Source organism: Acomys minous (genome assembly GCF_964271855.1).
Source record: "Acomys minous genome assembly, chromosome: 15".
In the NCBI taxonomy this organism is placed as follows: domain Eukaryota; kingdom Metazoa; phylum Chordata; class Mammalia; order Rodentia; family Muridae; genus Acomys; species Acomys minous.
Genome location: NC_140497.1, coordinates 87933264 through 87947681, shown reverse-complemented (window position 1 = coordinate 87947681; position 14418 = coordinate 87933264). Strand labels below are relative to the sequence as shown.

Below are 14418 nucleotides of genomic sequence, written 5' to 3'. Positions count from 1 at the left end.
TACTTAGTTCTGTTTTTGCATCTTGGCAAAGTAACAGATTAGTCAAGAGGTTAATCTTTGATAAAGATAGAAAATCATATTAATATTGAATAAATTTAATGTTGAGTTTTCTGGTTCTAAGAAAATACATAAATCTCTGCCTGTGATTTACAAAATATTGCTCATGTATTTTCTTGCATGTATGGAATAAGTAGCATTTTTTTCATAGATAGAGAAACTGAAGAGTAAAGTGTACACAGTCATGTGCTGGGTTGGTGGGAAGGGAGGGAATCTGACCTAGGCAGTCTAGTCCCTTGAAGACTTCTGCTATACGCCTTCCTGTGAGTGTCATACTCAGATTCTTAACTCCTTAGAAGTAGATAACTAAATACTGAAATCCAGAGGTGCCAACTTCGTGATCCTAATTAAACACCATTTTCCATACCGGGAACCTGTCTTCACAGTCTGTATCTTAGACCTTCTAACTTGACGCAAGTGTGTTTTGCCATTTCCTGTAAATTATTTAGTATTTCCCGTATTACTGGACTTTGTGTTATATTTCAATTATTTCAAATGTATCTTCCTGATTCTTTTCTAAAAATGTCGTCATACATGCTTATTGTGTAAGTTCGGGGTAGGGAGGTGGAAGGTGGCACATGAGTCAGCGTGCAGATGTGGCGATCAGAGGACAACTTGCTGCAGTCTGTTCATGTTAGTCCCAGGAATCAAACTCGGGTCATCAGGTTTGGCAGCAAGCACCTGTGACTGTTGGCCATCTTGCCCCTGTTTCTTGATCTTGATATTCACTTATTTTAAGAACTCAAGGTTTTGTTTTTTGAGACAGGGTCTCTCTGTGTAGTCTTGGCTGTCCTAGACTCACTTTGTAGACCAGGCTGGCCTCGACTCAGAGCGATCCACCTGCCTCTGCCTCCCAAGTGCTGGGATTAAAGGCATGCCCCACCACACCTGGTGTGGAAAGGATTTCTTAATCAATATAGATGAGTAATTCCTCCAGGCTTTGATTTAAAAAAACAACATAACCAAAAAAACCCCACAAAAAGCAAAAACAAAACGAAAAACTCACCAACATAACAGCTTTATTTTGATATAATTTATGTACTACACAGTATTCCCACTAAAAGTGGACAGTTCTCTGTGTAGCAGTGTACACACATCATAATCAATATTAGAATAGTTTAATCATTCCAAAAGAAACTCCATATTAGCTGTTACCTCCCATTTCTGCCCAAAGACCTCCAGCAACTTTGTTTTTGGCTTCCTTACTGCAGTATGGTATAGTAAAATGATGTAATATTTTAAGAGTATGTCAGTATTTCACTATACCTTATTATTGTTAATAATCCTGTTAGCAGATTATCTCTACCTCTGTATTTCTTAGAGATAGCTGACAATATTTATACACTGAACGTTGTACGCCTTTTTGCCCAGAGATCACTTTCCTGACTTCTAACCTTGAATGACCCAAAAGTAAAAACACTACTTACTGTGTAAGTAACCTATATAAGGGCCAGGAAGTGGCAAAAACAGGTAAAGGGTTTGCAGGCAAGTCTTGTGACCTAACTCAGGACCCCACAAGCTGGAAAGGGAGAACAAGCTCCTGCAGGTTGACCGTCCTACCACATGTGTACTGTGCATGCGTGCACCCTCACAAACAGAGTGGTGAAGGGTGCATGGATGGATGCATGCATACATGTGATAAAATTTAAAAGAAACACAAGTGTGCTGACTATCAAAAAAACATTTTTACTGTTTATATCTGATAAGGTAGAACCTACAACACCCCAGGCAGCTGGAAATTGTATGGCATCCCACATGGCTCCTTAGCCCACACTAATTCCTCTAGTGACTACTCAGTAACCTGCGCTTAAGCCTGGAAAGCATTCAATAAACTATGTATTGGGGTTGGATATACATACAGTTGTGTTATTTAAAAAAAAAAACAACAACATTTTTTTGAAATAATAAATGCTAAATCCAGGGTAAGAGTGTGCAAAGAGAATGGTCCAGAAAGGGCTGCTTGTAATGATTTTTTCTTCACTTGATTTGATAGGTATGTACATGAATGATTATTGACCTCAGGACTATAATGTGTACCAGGATATGAAATCATTATTAAAGAGCAGTTGGTCGTAAGGACTTTTGTTTAGCAGCTATCATAGTATTTCTTACTATTTTTCCTTTGTTTAACCTTCCGCTTCCTTACTTTCCTTTGTCCTTAGTTCTTCCTCCAGTAGGAAAAAAAAGTTATTATACAAGGTTAGATCAGAGAATTTATATAGTAAAGATCAAACATTACTAATTACTGTTTCTTTGCTTCTCATGTGCTTATCCAAACTCCCCTGTGAGGTGGAGTTGTGGGATCTCTTCAGTTCTGCCTCTGTGTCTGAGGTATCAGTGAGTGTGTATGTACTTTCTGGATGGACAATTTAAGAACAATCATACTTGTCCTCCTCCTTGAATTCCTTATTTGTCTTAGCTTAGGCTTAAAAATGGGTCATACAAATTAGTTTTTTTCCTAATAGATAGAATTAAGATGCAGAGCAAAAAATAGGTTAGAAATGCCTGAAGTCTGAAGATATAAAGAGGCAGTGAACCAGGCCACTGGTGTGCTTGAAAACTACTACAGAGTTGTCTTTGGTCTTACTAAAACTGTGGAAGACTCAGTTCTGGTGGTATTTTTTTTTTAAAGATTTATTTAATTATTTTTTTATACAATGTTCTGCCTGCATGTACACCTGCACACCAGAAGAGGGTATTAGATCGCAGTATAGATGGTTGTGAGCCACCATGTGGTTGCTGGGAATTGAACTCAGGACCTTTGGAAGAGCAGACAGTGCTCTTAACCTTTGAGCCATCTCTCCAGCCCTCTAGTGGTATTTTTAAAACAACAAAATATTTGATTTATAGTAAAAGTAGATGCTCTGCGTATACACTCACTCACAAACCTGAAGAGATCGTTGGAAGGATCAAATACACCTGAAATGCTTCATAATTAAAAATAAATAAGAAGTTTTGCTATTATGAGTATTTTAATACTGACCTAAGTTTGACTCTCAGGACTCCATGGTGAAGAAAAGAGAGAGCGCCAGCTCCTGCAAGCTGTCCTCTGACCGCCACAAGCATGCAAGTTCTATCGTGCTAAATATTTTGTAAGCCCCAGGAAAGACCGCTAGTGTTGCAGTCTGGACAGAAAGTCTCAGTGGCTCTGGAGTATAGTCAACTTTAAGATTGTCTTTAACTGCAATAACACTGCAATAATAACAACAAAACCCTCTGCTTTGTTTTTGTGGGGAAGTAAGACTGGAGATTTTTTATTTATATTTAGCACTTTTATACATACTCAGAAGTAAATATAAGAAAGCAATATGGAGCCTATTGTTTTTAAATTATCTGTATTATTAGTATTATCAGTAGGCCCAGCTAGCAATCAGTTAAGACACAGACACTTGTTATATTTTAAAATAGCCTTAGTTAACCTGGGGCAGGGCAGATAATCAATCCTCTAAATTACCTCTTATAGTGGGACAGGCATGGGATCCCTGTCTCAATCCCATGCCATTTGTTTTTAATAACTTGTATCAAGCTGACTCCCATCTATAATCCCATATACTTGTTAATGTTTTTTATGTGCGCTGGATTTTCCATCCACGCCACTGGCCTTGTGGTTTTCCTCTAGCTAACCCATGGGGGCCTTCCTCTCCTCTCCTCTCCTCTCCTCTCCCCTCCTCTCCCCTCCCCTCCCCTCCTCTCCTCTCCCCTCCCCTCCCCTCCCCTCCTCTCCTCTCCTCAGGTCTCCTTTTTTTTTTTTTTAAAGAATTCTTCTCTCTCCTAGTCTCACTTATCTTCTGTCCTGTTCAGATGGGATGGCTTTTTATTAAGTAAAAGGTGGGTCACACAGACTGCAAGCGCTAATTAGCATCAAAATACATCAGACCGTCCCCCAACAGGGGCCAATAAATAACTTAGCAGTTAGTCCCAGGGGTAGCAGAGATCTGCAGAAATATGGGGAAAACCCTGGAGGAGGATTTAGGAAACTAGAGCAATGGTGGATGTGTGTTTAGTTTTATTTATTTATATATATACACACACACACACATACATACACATATACATACATACATACATACATACATACATACACATACACACACATACATATACACACATGCTCACAACTTTCAGATAAAGATTCCTGCTTAATTACTTGCAAGTATAATCTTATTTTAAAAATCCCATTTCTCTTCACAAATAGACTTTCTATTACAAGTGAATATATAATAATAAACTTACAATAATAAAAATCATAGCATAATTTAATGAAGCATTTTTAACCATAGAAAAATACTAATTTCTCTTTCAATTATATGAAAAGTCAGTAAACAAGTGTAAAGACAGTATACATGGGCCATGTGTAAGTATGCAGCTATATATTCTGTAATGCAGCTGTTAGGACTTTCTAAAAGAACGTGCTAAGGCTGTCATCCCATTGGTAGAGCACTTGCTTAGCATGCACAAGGCCCTGGTTCTGACTCTCAAGCACTGCATACACCTGGGATGGTGATGCACCCTTGCCCTTTAATTAAAGGGTGATGCACCCTTTAATCCCACCATTCAGGAAGTGGAGGCAGGAGCATTAGAAGTCCAAAGGCATTTTTGGATACATAGAAAGTTTAAGTCAAGCTGGAGTACATGATAATGTGTCTTGCCAAAAAAGGCAAAATGAAGTCATCTCATGATTTTGCTTTTTAAAAGTTTTGCAACAGAGCCAGTAAGATGGCTCAGCAAGTAAGGGAGCTTTACAGCCCAGCTGACAACCTGAGTTGTATTCCTGGGACCTCCAGGAGGGAAGGGGAGAACCAGCTGTGTCTTTTACTTCCATATGCACACAGTTGCTCCCACCACACCCTCAATACAGAATACAAAACTCTACAAGTCTTAGCCACAAAATGGAGAACAAATTTAAGTCTGAAGCAGTGAGAGAAGCCAAACAGCTATTATAGTAATTTGTGCCACTAGCAGTGAGGAGGTAGTAAGGCAGGCACACACACAAGGCACTTGATGATAGCAAAGAGGAGAGCTGCAGACAGTTGGAATCATCCTGGAGGTGCGTGGTCACCGTTATACACTGCGGAGCTAGGCTCCCGGCCTAGGAAACTAAGTCACTGCTGAAATAATTTATTTGAATGATAATCAGAATTAGTAAATGTAGAGATGAAGAAGATTGGCAACTTGGGATGGAGGTTTCTATGGAAAATTCTAGTTGTATGGCCTGTTAATTGGAAATAACAAGATCCATAGTGTGAGTTACAGTGTTTCAGGAGGATATGCAGTGATGGAGTGCACAGAGCAGCTCTCTGTGACACGGGATCTCAGGCAGGAACAGGCTAAAGCCAGCATTTACACCCCCACCCCCAAAATAATCAGAGTGACAAGTTAAACTCTTACATGGTTGGTGGGTTTGTCAAATTGTGACTTGTTTGTTCAGTTGTCTGTTGACTGTCTGAAACTGTGTAGGAAGACTGACCTCCATACTAGGTTGGAGATGACGTGAACGCCGAGGAACGAGAAACATTGATGGCAAAGCCTGTCAGAAAAGTAAGACTGAGGCAGGGGTGAGTATGTGAGTAGGGAGGTGATGGAAGAGGAGAAGCAAGAAGAAGCTGTCTGTCGGGGAAGCCTCCAAGAGACAGGGTTGTGTCAGAGTGAAAGCACAGAAGTTAAAAGTTGGCCTGGAATTTAAATAGTTACACTGTCCACTGACAGGAAGAATGAAGTTGAGAAGGAAGTCACACTTGTAGCCTTTTGTCAAGTGAAGAGTAAAGCTGTCATTAACTTCGTGACTTAAGACAGATCTGTCAGAACACATAGTAAAGCACTGTGTATGTCTCTTACAGGGACAGGTGATTCTCGCCTGTTTGCCTGGTCCTACTTCTTCCCCCAGCTGAATCTGCCAGCATCCTGAAGTTAAGCTTCATACTCACCTTCATACTTTTGTTACATACCCATGGATCTCGGTTGCAGTATATGTAGCATGCCTTAGGTTTTTCTATGATTGCACTGTGTGTGTATATATATATATGTTACATGGAAAGTATCCTTTTGTGGCCCTTTTTCATAAAATGTTGTTCTGAGATTTATATTATTATATGTACTTGTAGTTTTGTTTAGATTTTTATGTAATATTTCATGTGAATGGTGCATATTGGATTTTCCCTCAATTTTCAGCATGTTATACTGCCATTAATATTCTTTCCAATTTATTCTGGTAATTATGGGGACCTGAGTGCAATTCCTGGCACCCTCACACATACATGCAGGCAGAACACCAATGTACATAAAAATATTTTTTTAAAAAAAGAAATCATTGTAAATGTAGAAAATGTTCACATAATCAATATTCAATCGTGATAGTATAAAACATGTTAAAGAGAAGGTAGTTTGTCTAGCACAATAGCATTTACCAAAAACCATAGCAAGTTATTTTATCAAATGGTAAAAGTTTAGATATTCTTTTTTTTTTTTTCCAAGACAAGGTTTCTCTGTGTAGTCTTGACTGTCCTAGACTCACTTTGTTAGACCAGGCTGGCCTCGAACTCACAGCGATCCACCTGCCTCTGCCTCCCGAGTGCTGGGATTAAAGGCGTGCGCCACCATGCCCGGCTAAAAGTTTAGATATTCTTATTTTTAAAACACAAAATTGTTTGGTTTTGGCTGGCTGTGGTAGCACAGGGGAGGCAGAGGCAGGCAGGCAGATCTATGGAAGTTCTAAGCCAGCCTGGTCTCTATTCCTAGTTGTAAGTGCACCAGAGTTGCACAATGAAACCTTGTCTCAAAAAATAAAAAAGTTTCTTCTTCCACTCTAGTTTAGCAGTCCTGATCGGTGCTTAGATATGATGTGAAAATTCAATTAGAAAACTATTTACAGCAACAACTTAATATTGAAATACTGAAACTGTCAAGAGGAGCCTAATGTGTGGTGGCAAATGCCAGCACTCCCAGTGCCCATGAGGCGAGTGCAGGAGGCTCTGTGAATTCCAGCTCAGACTGGGGTATATATTTGAGGGGAAAGGAAAAACTATTTCCAACAGAATAGACTCAGAAAGGTGGTAGATAGGAGACTGCTTTTAAAAAATATTTCATATAAACAGTCTCTGTCCCATCGTCAACGGTGACTGGATAAAGAAAATGAGGTGCAGGTACACAGTGAAATAGTATTCTTCCCTTTAAAAAAGAGTAAGATCCTGTAATCTGCAGCAGCAGACATGATAGTAAGTAAAACAAGGCAGACACAAAAAAAGCATACATTACTGAAGTGTGGAAACTAAAAGTGATCTCGTAGCACTTGGGAGTAGAGTATTTAGAGGCTAGGGAGCATTTAATCAGCAGGCACTAAATTGCTCAGACTAAGCTCTGGTCTTACACTATGGTGCTATATGAGTATGTAGTGTGTATTTCAGAAAACTGGAAGAAAGCACTTGGATTTTTTTTTTTTACTATAAAGAAATGCCCCCCCACCACATCCTCCACACTTACTCATCCTGTAAAAACACAAAACCAGAATGTATACTCAAATTTAAAGACCCTTTAAAGTCAAACATCAAATTATGTCTGTATGATTTTAATCTACATGTTTTATTTTGTGACTTTTACTGCTAAAATGCAAATTTACTTTTATAGTTAAATTTTAATTTAGTTTTTTAAAAAGTCCTTCCTATACTTCCCTCAAAGTGTGGCAGTTTAAATGAGATATGGCACCACACGCTCTGGTTTTGAATACTTGATCCCCAGTGTTTTGCTCTTTAGAGAAGTTTAGGAAGTGTAACCTTGTTGGAGGAAACTATGTTAAGGAGAGTGGGCCTTGAGATCTTAAAGCTGCACCCAACTTCCTACTTGGCACTGTGCTTGCCTTTGAAAATGTGCACTCTTAGTTCTGTGCTCTGTCCACCACACATGTATACCGCCATGCCTTGATGCCATGCCTCCTTGCTGTGATGGACTCTTATCCTCTGAAACCATAACCCAAAATAAACCTTCTCTTCAAAAAAAGAAAAGACAGAAATGATAAATGCTTGAAGGATGCATGTTTATGATGGTTTAAATATTGCACTATGTAATCACATGGGACCCCATGAACATATACAGGTTTTCTTTTCTTTCTTTCTTTCTTTCTTTTCTTTCTTTTCTTTCTTTCTTTCTTTCTTTTCTTTCTTTCTTTTCCCCCGAGACAAGATTTCTCTGTGTAGCCTTGGCTGTCCTGGACTCACTTTGTAGACCAGGCTGGCCTCAAACTCACAGCAATCCACCTGCCTCTGCCTCCGGAGAGTGCTAGGATTAAAGACATGTGCCACCACACCCAGTTTATAGGTTTCCTATGTATCATGTAAAAATAATAAAACTGATGGTTTCTATGTATTAACTACCAAGAACTGTGAAATATAATTGCTTGGAAATTAATTTTGGTTTGGTTTCGTTTTGAGATAGTATGGTGTGTCTTTGTGGATGACTTGGAAATGCAGGCTGACCTCCAATTCAGTCTCCCTGCTTGAGTCTCCTGGATGCTGGGAGAACAAACATGTGCCACCACACCTGGCAGAAGAGTAAGGTGCAATAGAGAGACTGGGGTTCTGTATAATTTTTTTTTTTCAGTTTTTGCTCAATTGACAAGGTAGTAACCTGAAGTATTTGTATGAATGAAGTCTTCCCCCCCCCCCCAACAAATTAACTTGGATTCTTGTGGGGAGAAATGTTAACATTTACAGAAAGATGTTAAACAGAACCTAAGTAGTTGAAAAATATTGAATTCCCGTGGATCCAAAAACCAAAACAACTGTTCCCCCCAATTTATTGTATTAAGTTTAGTGCAATTCCAATCATAATGTGTGTGTGTGTGTGTGTGTGTGTGTGTGTGTGTGTGTGTGTGCGCGTGCGTAACCTGATGAGTTTATTTAAAATCCTTTTGAAAACACAAATGGCCACATGTAGCTAAGGCAGTTAGAACAGTAAGCTGAAGGAAATGTTGTAAGCAGTATCATGATTAAGATAATTGAAGCAGTATAGAATTTGGACAATGATAAATGTGTAGATGAAAAGGTATATGTCCCTTGGTGTGACATTCTCTACAGAAAAAGCAAGTCACATGTTTCAGTATCTTAATTAAATTGCAAAGGAGGAAAAGCCTAAAATTTTTTTGAGGGGGGTATGTATTTATTGGCTTTGAAAAAAGAATTTAAGTAAGGAGGATCATACTTTCATAGAAAAATATGGTCAAAACATATTGGAAAATGGGTTTACTTAAGAATTACTACTTCAAAAAATTCTCCAGTGTAAGAGTTTTGAGTTGCATAACTGACAGTGGGATTGGGACACTGCAGAATTTTTCATATCTACTTTTGGGAAGGAAATTGCTCATGAATATTCTTCAAGAATTAGAAGGTTTTGTTCGGTTAGTGCCTTTGCTTGATCTATTTTCAGACACAACTGTGGGTTTTTTATTTCTCTAGTGCTGTATGTGGTAAGCCCAAAAATGCTAGCAGGGTGATCCCTTGGAAATCTGCATCACACACAGAGCCTCAGGCGTGTCATTAGCCTTTCCTGCTGCCTGGGCTTGCAGTCAAACCTGGTTAAATGCTAGAATAGTGTCCCAGGGGCTTGTGTGAAGTCAGTGTTGAAAAATTTGGTGATAAACTAGCATTTTTAAGTTTGATTATAATTAACAACATAATCAACTTTTAAAACCCTTAATAAGCTTTCTGTTCTTTCAGAAACCATTAAAGGATATATGATGTACATACTGAGTTAACTTTCTAGTAAAGAGCCATTTTTATACTTCCACCTCCTCACACTGTATTTCAAATTTTTACTGATTCTTACCATTTTTGTCTGTTCAATTGATGGGTTTCCTTGATGGGTTTATTATCTGGATGCTTTTGTAAAGTGCCAAAGGGATTGTTCCCACTTTGATGTAGTCACTTGGCCGCAAGTAGTAACGACTTATTTAACAGTGAAAATGTTCTGTACAGATGACATCACTAGCATGAAGTACAGTGTACCTGTGGCCACAGAGTGCTGTTGGTCGTAGTCCTCTGAAGGAGATGTCTTCTTTAATACAAAATGGAACAGCTAAGGCAGATTGTTGCTGTCCTTGTGTTTGTGTTTTAATTAACCAGCATCTTGTCTTTTCTAGGTATCTAGTAGATAGTCGCTGGTTCAAACAGTGGAAAAAGTATGTTGGCTTTGACAGTTGGGACAAATATCAGATGGGAGATCAAAATGTCTATCCTGGACCCATCGATAACTCGGGACTTCTCAAAGGTATTATTTTATTCCGTCAAGTTGCCAGTGTGTTACATTTAATGAGTGAGTGTCCCTGGGTATAGCATGAGAGTGTTAATGTAAATACACGGATAGTTAGCAATTCCTTGCAGGTATGCTGTGGTAGGTAGCACACAGCTGTAGTCCCTGGACAAGAGGCCAAAGCAGGAGAGTCATTATTGTGTGCCGGCCTTGGATACACAATGAGACTTTTTCAAAAAGAAAAAGAAAAGATTTCAGGGAGGCAGAGGCAGGCAGATGTCTATGAGTTTGGGGCCAGCCTGGTCTACAAAGTGAGTTCAGGACAGCCAAGGCTACACAGAGAAACCCTGTCTTGGGGAAAAAGAAAAGAAAACAAGGAAAGAAAAAGCTTTTTATTATCAGATAATTCTGTAATCAGTTGTTATATATATGGCATATTCTCTTTCATATTTATGATGTAATCATGATTGAGGATTTAAACTTTAAACATTAAAACGAAGAATGTTTTGGGAGATGGTATAGCACACGTTGTTTTTCCTAATGGACAGATGACAGGTTTTCAGAGTTAGTGATCACCACTATGTGTTTATAGTCTTGGATTGTTGCACTGCCCTACAACCCTCACTACTTGCCAGAACTCCTCTACCTTTTACTGTGTTTTAAAAAAAAAAGTCTTAAGTACCAACACTCCCACTTACAGTCGACTTGGAGTCAGGGGGACTACATCCATAGACCTGAATAACTAAAACCCTGACAATATGCAAAAGTCTCCATACATCATTTCAAGTTTGATCTCAGGAACCCACATGAAAGTGGAAAGAGATAACTCACATCACAACGTTAGCCTCTGAAATCCACACATAACCCATACTGTGACATGCACCTGTACCAGGTGCATACACAGCAGCAAGATACCTTAAAATTGTTTTTGAAAGGATTATATAACCACCAACTGCCTCCATTTAGGAAAAAGACAATAAGGAGTGTGTCTTTAACTTCCCAGGTTTCAGTGTGATTAACCTCTAAGCTCCACACAAGGCCAGCTTGCAAGTGTTTTACCTCACATGGGTCACTAAATGTACCGGGCTAGTTCTGATGTCTAAGAGCAGTTAACAGAGGAAAGCACGTGGTTGGCTGCTGTGTTCAGAGTACTTTTTGAGACTGAGGCATTTCTGCCAGGAGGGATAGTGTTGGTAACAGCCATGGGACTGGTTTCTGTCTAGGTCGGTATGTGCTGAACTGGTGTGCTTTAGATGCCTAGAAGTGAAGAACACAGAAGAAAGAGTAAGGAGCTTGCTGTAGTTGCCACGGCCCCTGCCCCAGCCCTGCACTGTTAGATGTTGCAGAACTGGATGGCTGCTGTGGATTGTTGATTCCCAGAGTAAAGGACTAGAGTGAGCCTGTTTCCATGTGCCTCTGTGAAGAACTGGTTTCTCTTGTATCTTACTCCGCTGCTACTGCTGCCAGCTTAGTTTTGATAGGGAAAACTAAAATTAGAAGAGGCAGTGGCTCGCTGCATCTAGTATTTGGACCTGTGTGCTTTGTAAGCTAAACATTAGGGTATGAGATTGTGGGGTCCAGGACAAAATTAAATAATAAAAGTAAATGAGGACTTGCAATTGATGATGTACATGCAAAGGACAGAGCAGACACAGCCATAGAAAGACTCTAAGACTCTCAGAATCCCTAGCTGATGGGTGCACATTAAGAACAGTTAACTAAGAGACCATAGTCTGGGTCATAAAACCTGTCTCAGTAGTTAGAAGCATTCAAATCATACAGAGTATATTCTCTTACCACAATAGAATAAAAACTACTTTAAAGAAAACATTAAGCAGCCAGATGGTTGTGGTACACACCTGTACTTGTAGCACTTGGGAGACTGAGGCAGGAGGATCGCTCTGAGTTTGAGGCCAGCCTGGTCTACAGAACAGGTTCCAGGACAGTGAGACAGAGATATTACACAGAGAAGCCCTGTCTTAAAAACAGAACAACAACAACCAAAAAAAAAAAAAAAAAAAAAAGAGAGAGAGAGAAAGAAAGAAAATATTAAGGGCTGGAGAGATGGCTCAGTGGTTAAGAGCACTGCCTGCTCTTCCAGAGGTCCTGAGTTCAATTCCCAGCAACCACATGGTGGCTCACAACCGTCTATAATGTAATCTGACATCCTCTTCAGCAGATAAAGCACTCATATGCAATAAATAAAATAAATAAATCTTTAAAGAAAATATTAAGTCCAGTGAAAAAGTAGGCAGATTTAAAAAAAATAAATCTTTACCTTTACCTTACTAAAAGAGGGCCTGGGGAAGTAGCAGAGTAGTAAAGTTGTTACTATCTGACCCTCAAATAAACAGCCAGACAATGCTGATGCACACCTGTAATTCTCTGCTGCAGAGCTGGACGTCTGAGCTCACTGGCCAGCAGCCATGATGCTTGGTATATCTCAAACCAAAGAGATAGCCTATCTTAAAATCAGGTGGCCAGCTCCTGAGAAGGAGCACCCAGTCAGCCCTTCCCTGTACAGACATGCTCGTCTGACAGCACACATATGAATATGCCCATAGATTTTGTGTATACACATAGCACTATGCCAAAGAAGAAAATAGTTTTCCAAAAGAATAGGTAACATGTTCTGCTTTCCTAGAATGAGATTGGAAGCTGGAGAGATGGCTCAGCAGTTGAAAGTGTGAGCTTCCCTTGGAAAGGACCTGACTCAGTTCCTAGTACCACCACTGTCAGGTCACAGCTGCCTGTGGCTTTAGTTAGGTCCAGGGGAGTGGATGCATCATGGCACAGACACACATACACACATAATTAAAAATAATAAAGAATCTTTAAAAAAAAGAAAACCATAGTGGCAAGAGACTGAGGATGCTCTATCACACGGTAGGACATCTGCATGTATGCAGTCACGGGTTTGATGTACAGGACCATAGTATGATGCCACTATGCATGTAAAATTTAATTAAAATTTAAAAGAATCACTCTTAACAATTGTTGACAAGGGTAGAAAGCAAATAGATACATAAAGTTAAACATATTTTAACCCTAGGAATCAGTCAAACTACACCTAAGAGAAATTAAAACATTTACCCATAAGTAAAGTTCCACATGAATGTTCTGTAATAGAAAAACTTGCCAGCAACCCAAATGCCTATCATCATCTGAATGTATAAGCAAATGATTGTATACTCGTAAAATGAAACCCTAGATAGCATTTAAAATGAATAAATTTTGATAGATAACAGTATCTGTAGATCTCTAATGGTGTAAATGAAGCCAAACAAAAGGGGGCCATGTTGCATATGTACATTAGTAGAAAATGTAGATTTATTTACAGTAAGAAAAGACAGATAATATTTTCATAAAATTCTAGAAGTTACAAATTAGTCCATTGTAAATTATAGTGATCACCATAACAGTAGAATCCAGACAGGCAGAGAGGAGATGACAAAGAGCCACGGGGGAGCTTTTGGGGTGATCGATAAATTATCATTTTTCCAGTAGTGGTAGGTAATGTCACATTTGTGTAAATAGAACAAAACTTTACCCTGCGTTGCCCACCGTTGCCCAGCACCATCTGAGCACCCTAGAAGCGCTGTGTCTCCTGCCCCAAGTTCCCCCCGACAAAAGAGAACAGGAGTTGTGGAAAGAAAAATACTAGGATTGAAGACTTGGAGAATTGAAAGGAATGGCAAGATAGTCTCGAGGGTTTATCAGCTGGAGCAGATAAATGCTGTGTTAACATTTGTATTGCGCACTAGGAGCTTATCTGTCTTACACAATAAGGAAGAACTGCAAGTAGAATTTTTCTGGTTATACTACAACCTTGCTTGAGAACAAAATGTGTTTGCACGTTCAGACCAGAGGCGCTCTTTTGACTGTTCATCCTTTTTTTTTTTTTTTTTAATCCAGCATTTTTGAAAGGCCTGAGTGAGCTCATGAATGTCGCCTAGCCCATGTTTGGCAAGTGTGAGGTGCACATATAGAACTATAGAGATCAAAAGGAGAGTAGACATGCACGTTACAAGCGGGACTGTGTCCACGAACACGCACAGCCTAGACTTAGAATTGGTGACTGCAGCATGTTGTGCCCTGTAAACGGATGTTGGCCTATTACAGCTG

At 39.4% G+C, this 14418-nt stretch overlaps 1 protein-coding gene across 4 annotated transcripts in view; it reads left to right on the top strand.

The window, feature by feature from the left end:
- The window catches only part of USP15 (ubiquitin specific peptidase 15), a 93365-nt gene that overhangs the window by 7132 nt on the left and 71815 nt on the right, over positions 1 to 14418 (top strand). For all 4 annotated transcript variants that reach the window (XM_084760225.1, XM_084760224.1, XM_084760228.1 and 1 more), the window contains exon 2: positions 10184 to 10311. In XM_084760225.1, the coding sequence (XP_084616351.1) occupies positions 10184 to 10311 (128 nt within the window). The remainder of the gene's footprint in view (positions 1 to 10183; positions 10312 to 14418) is intronic.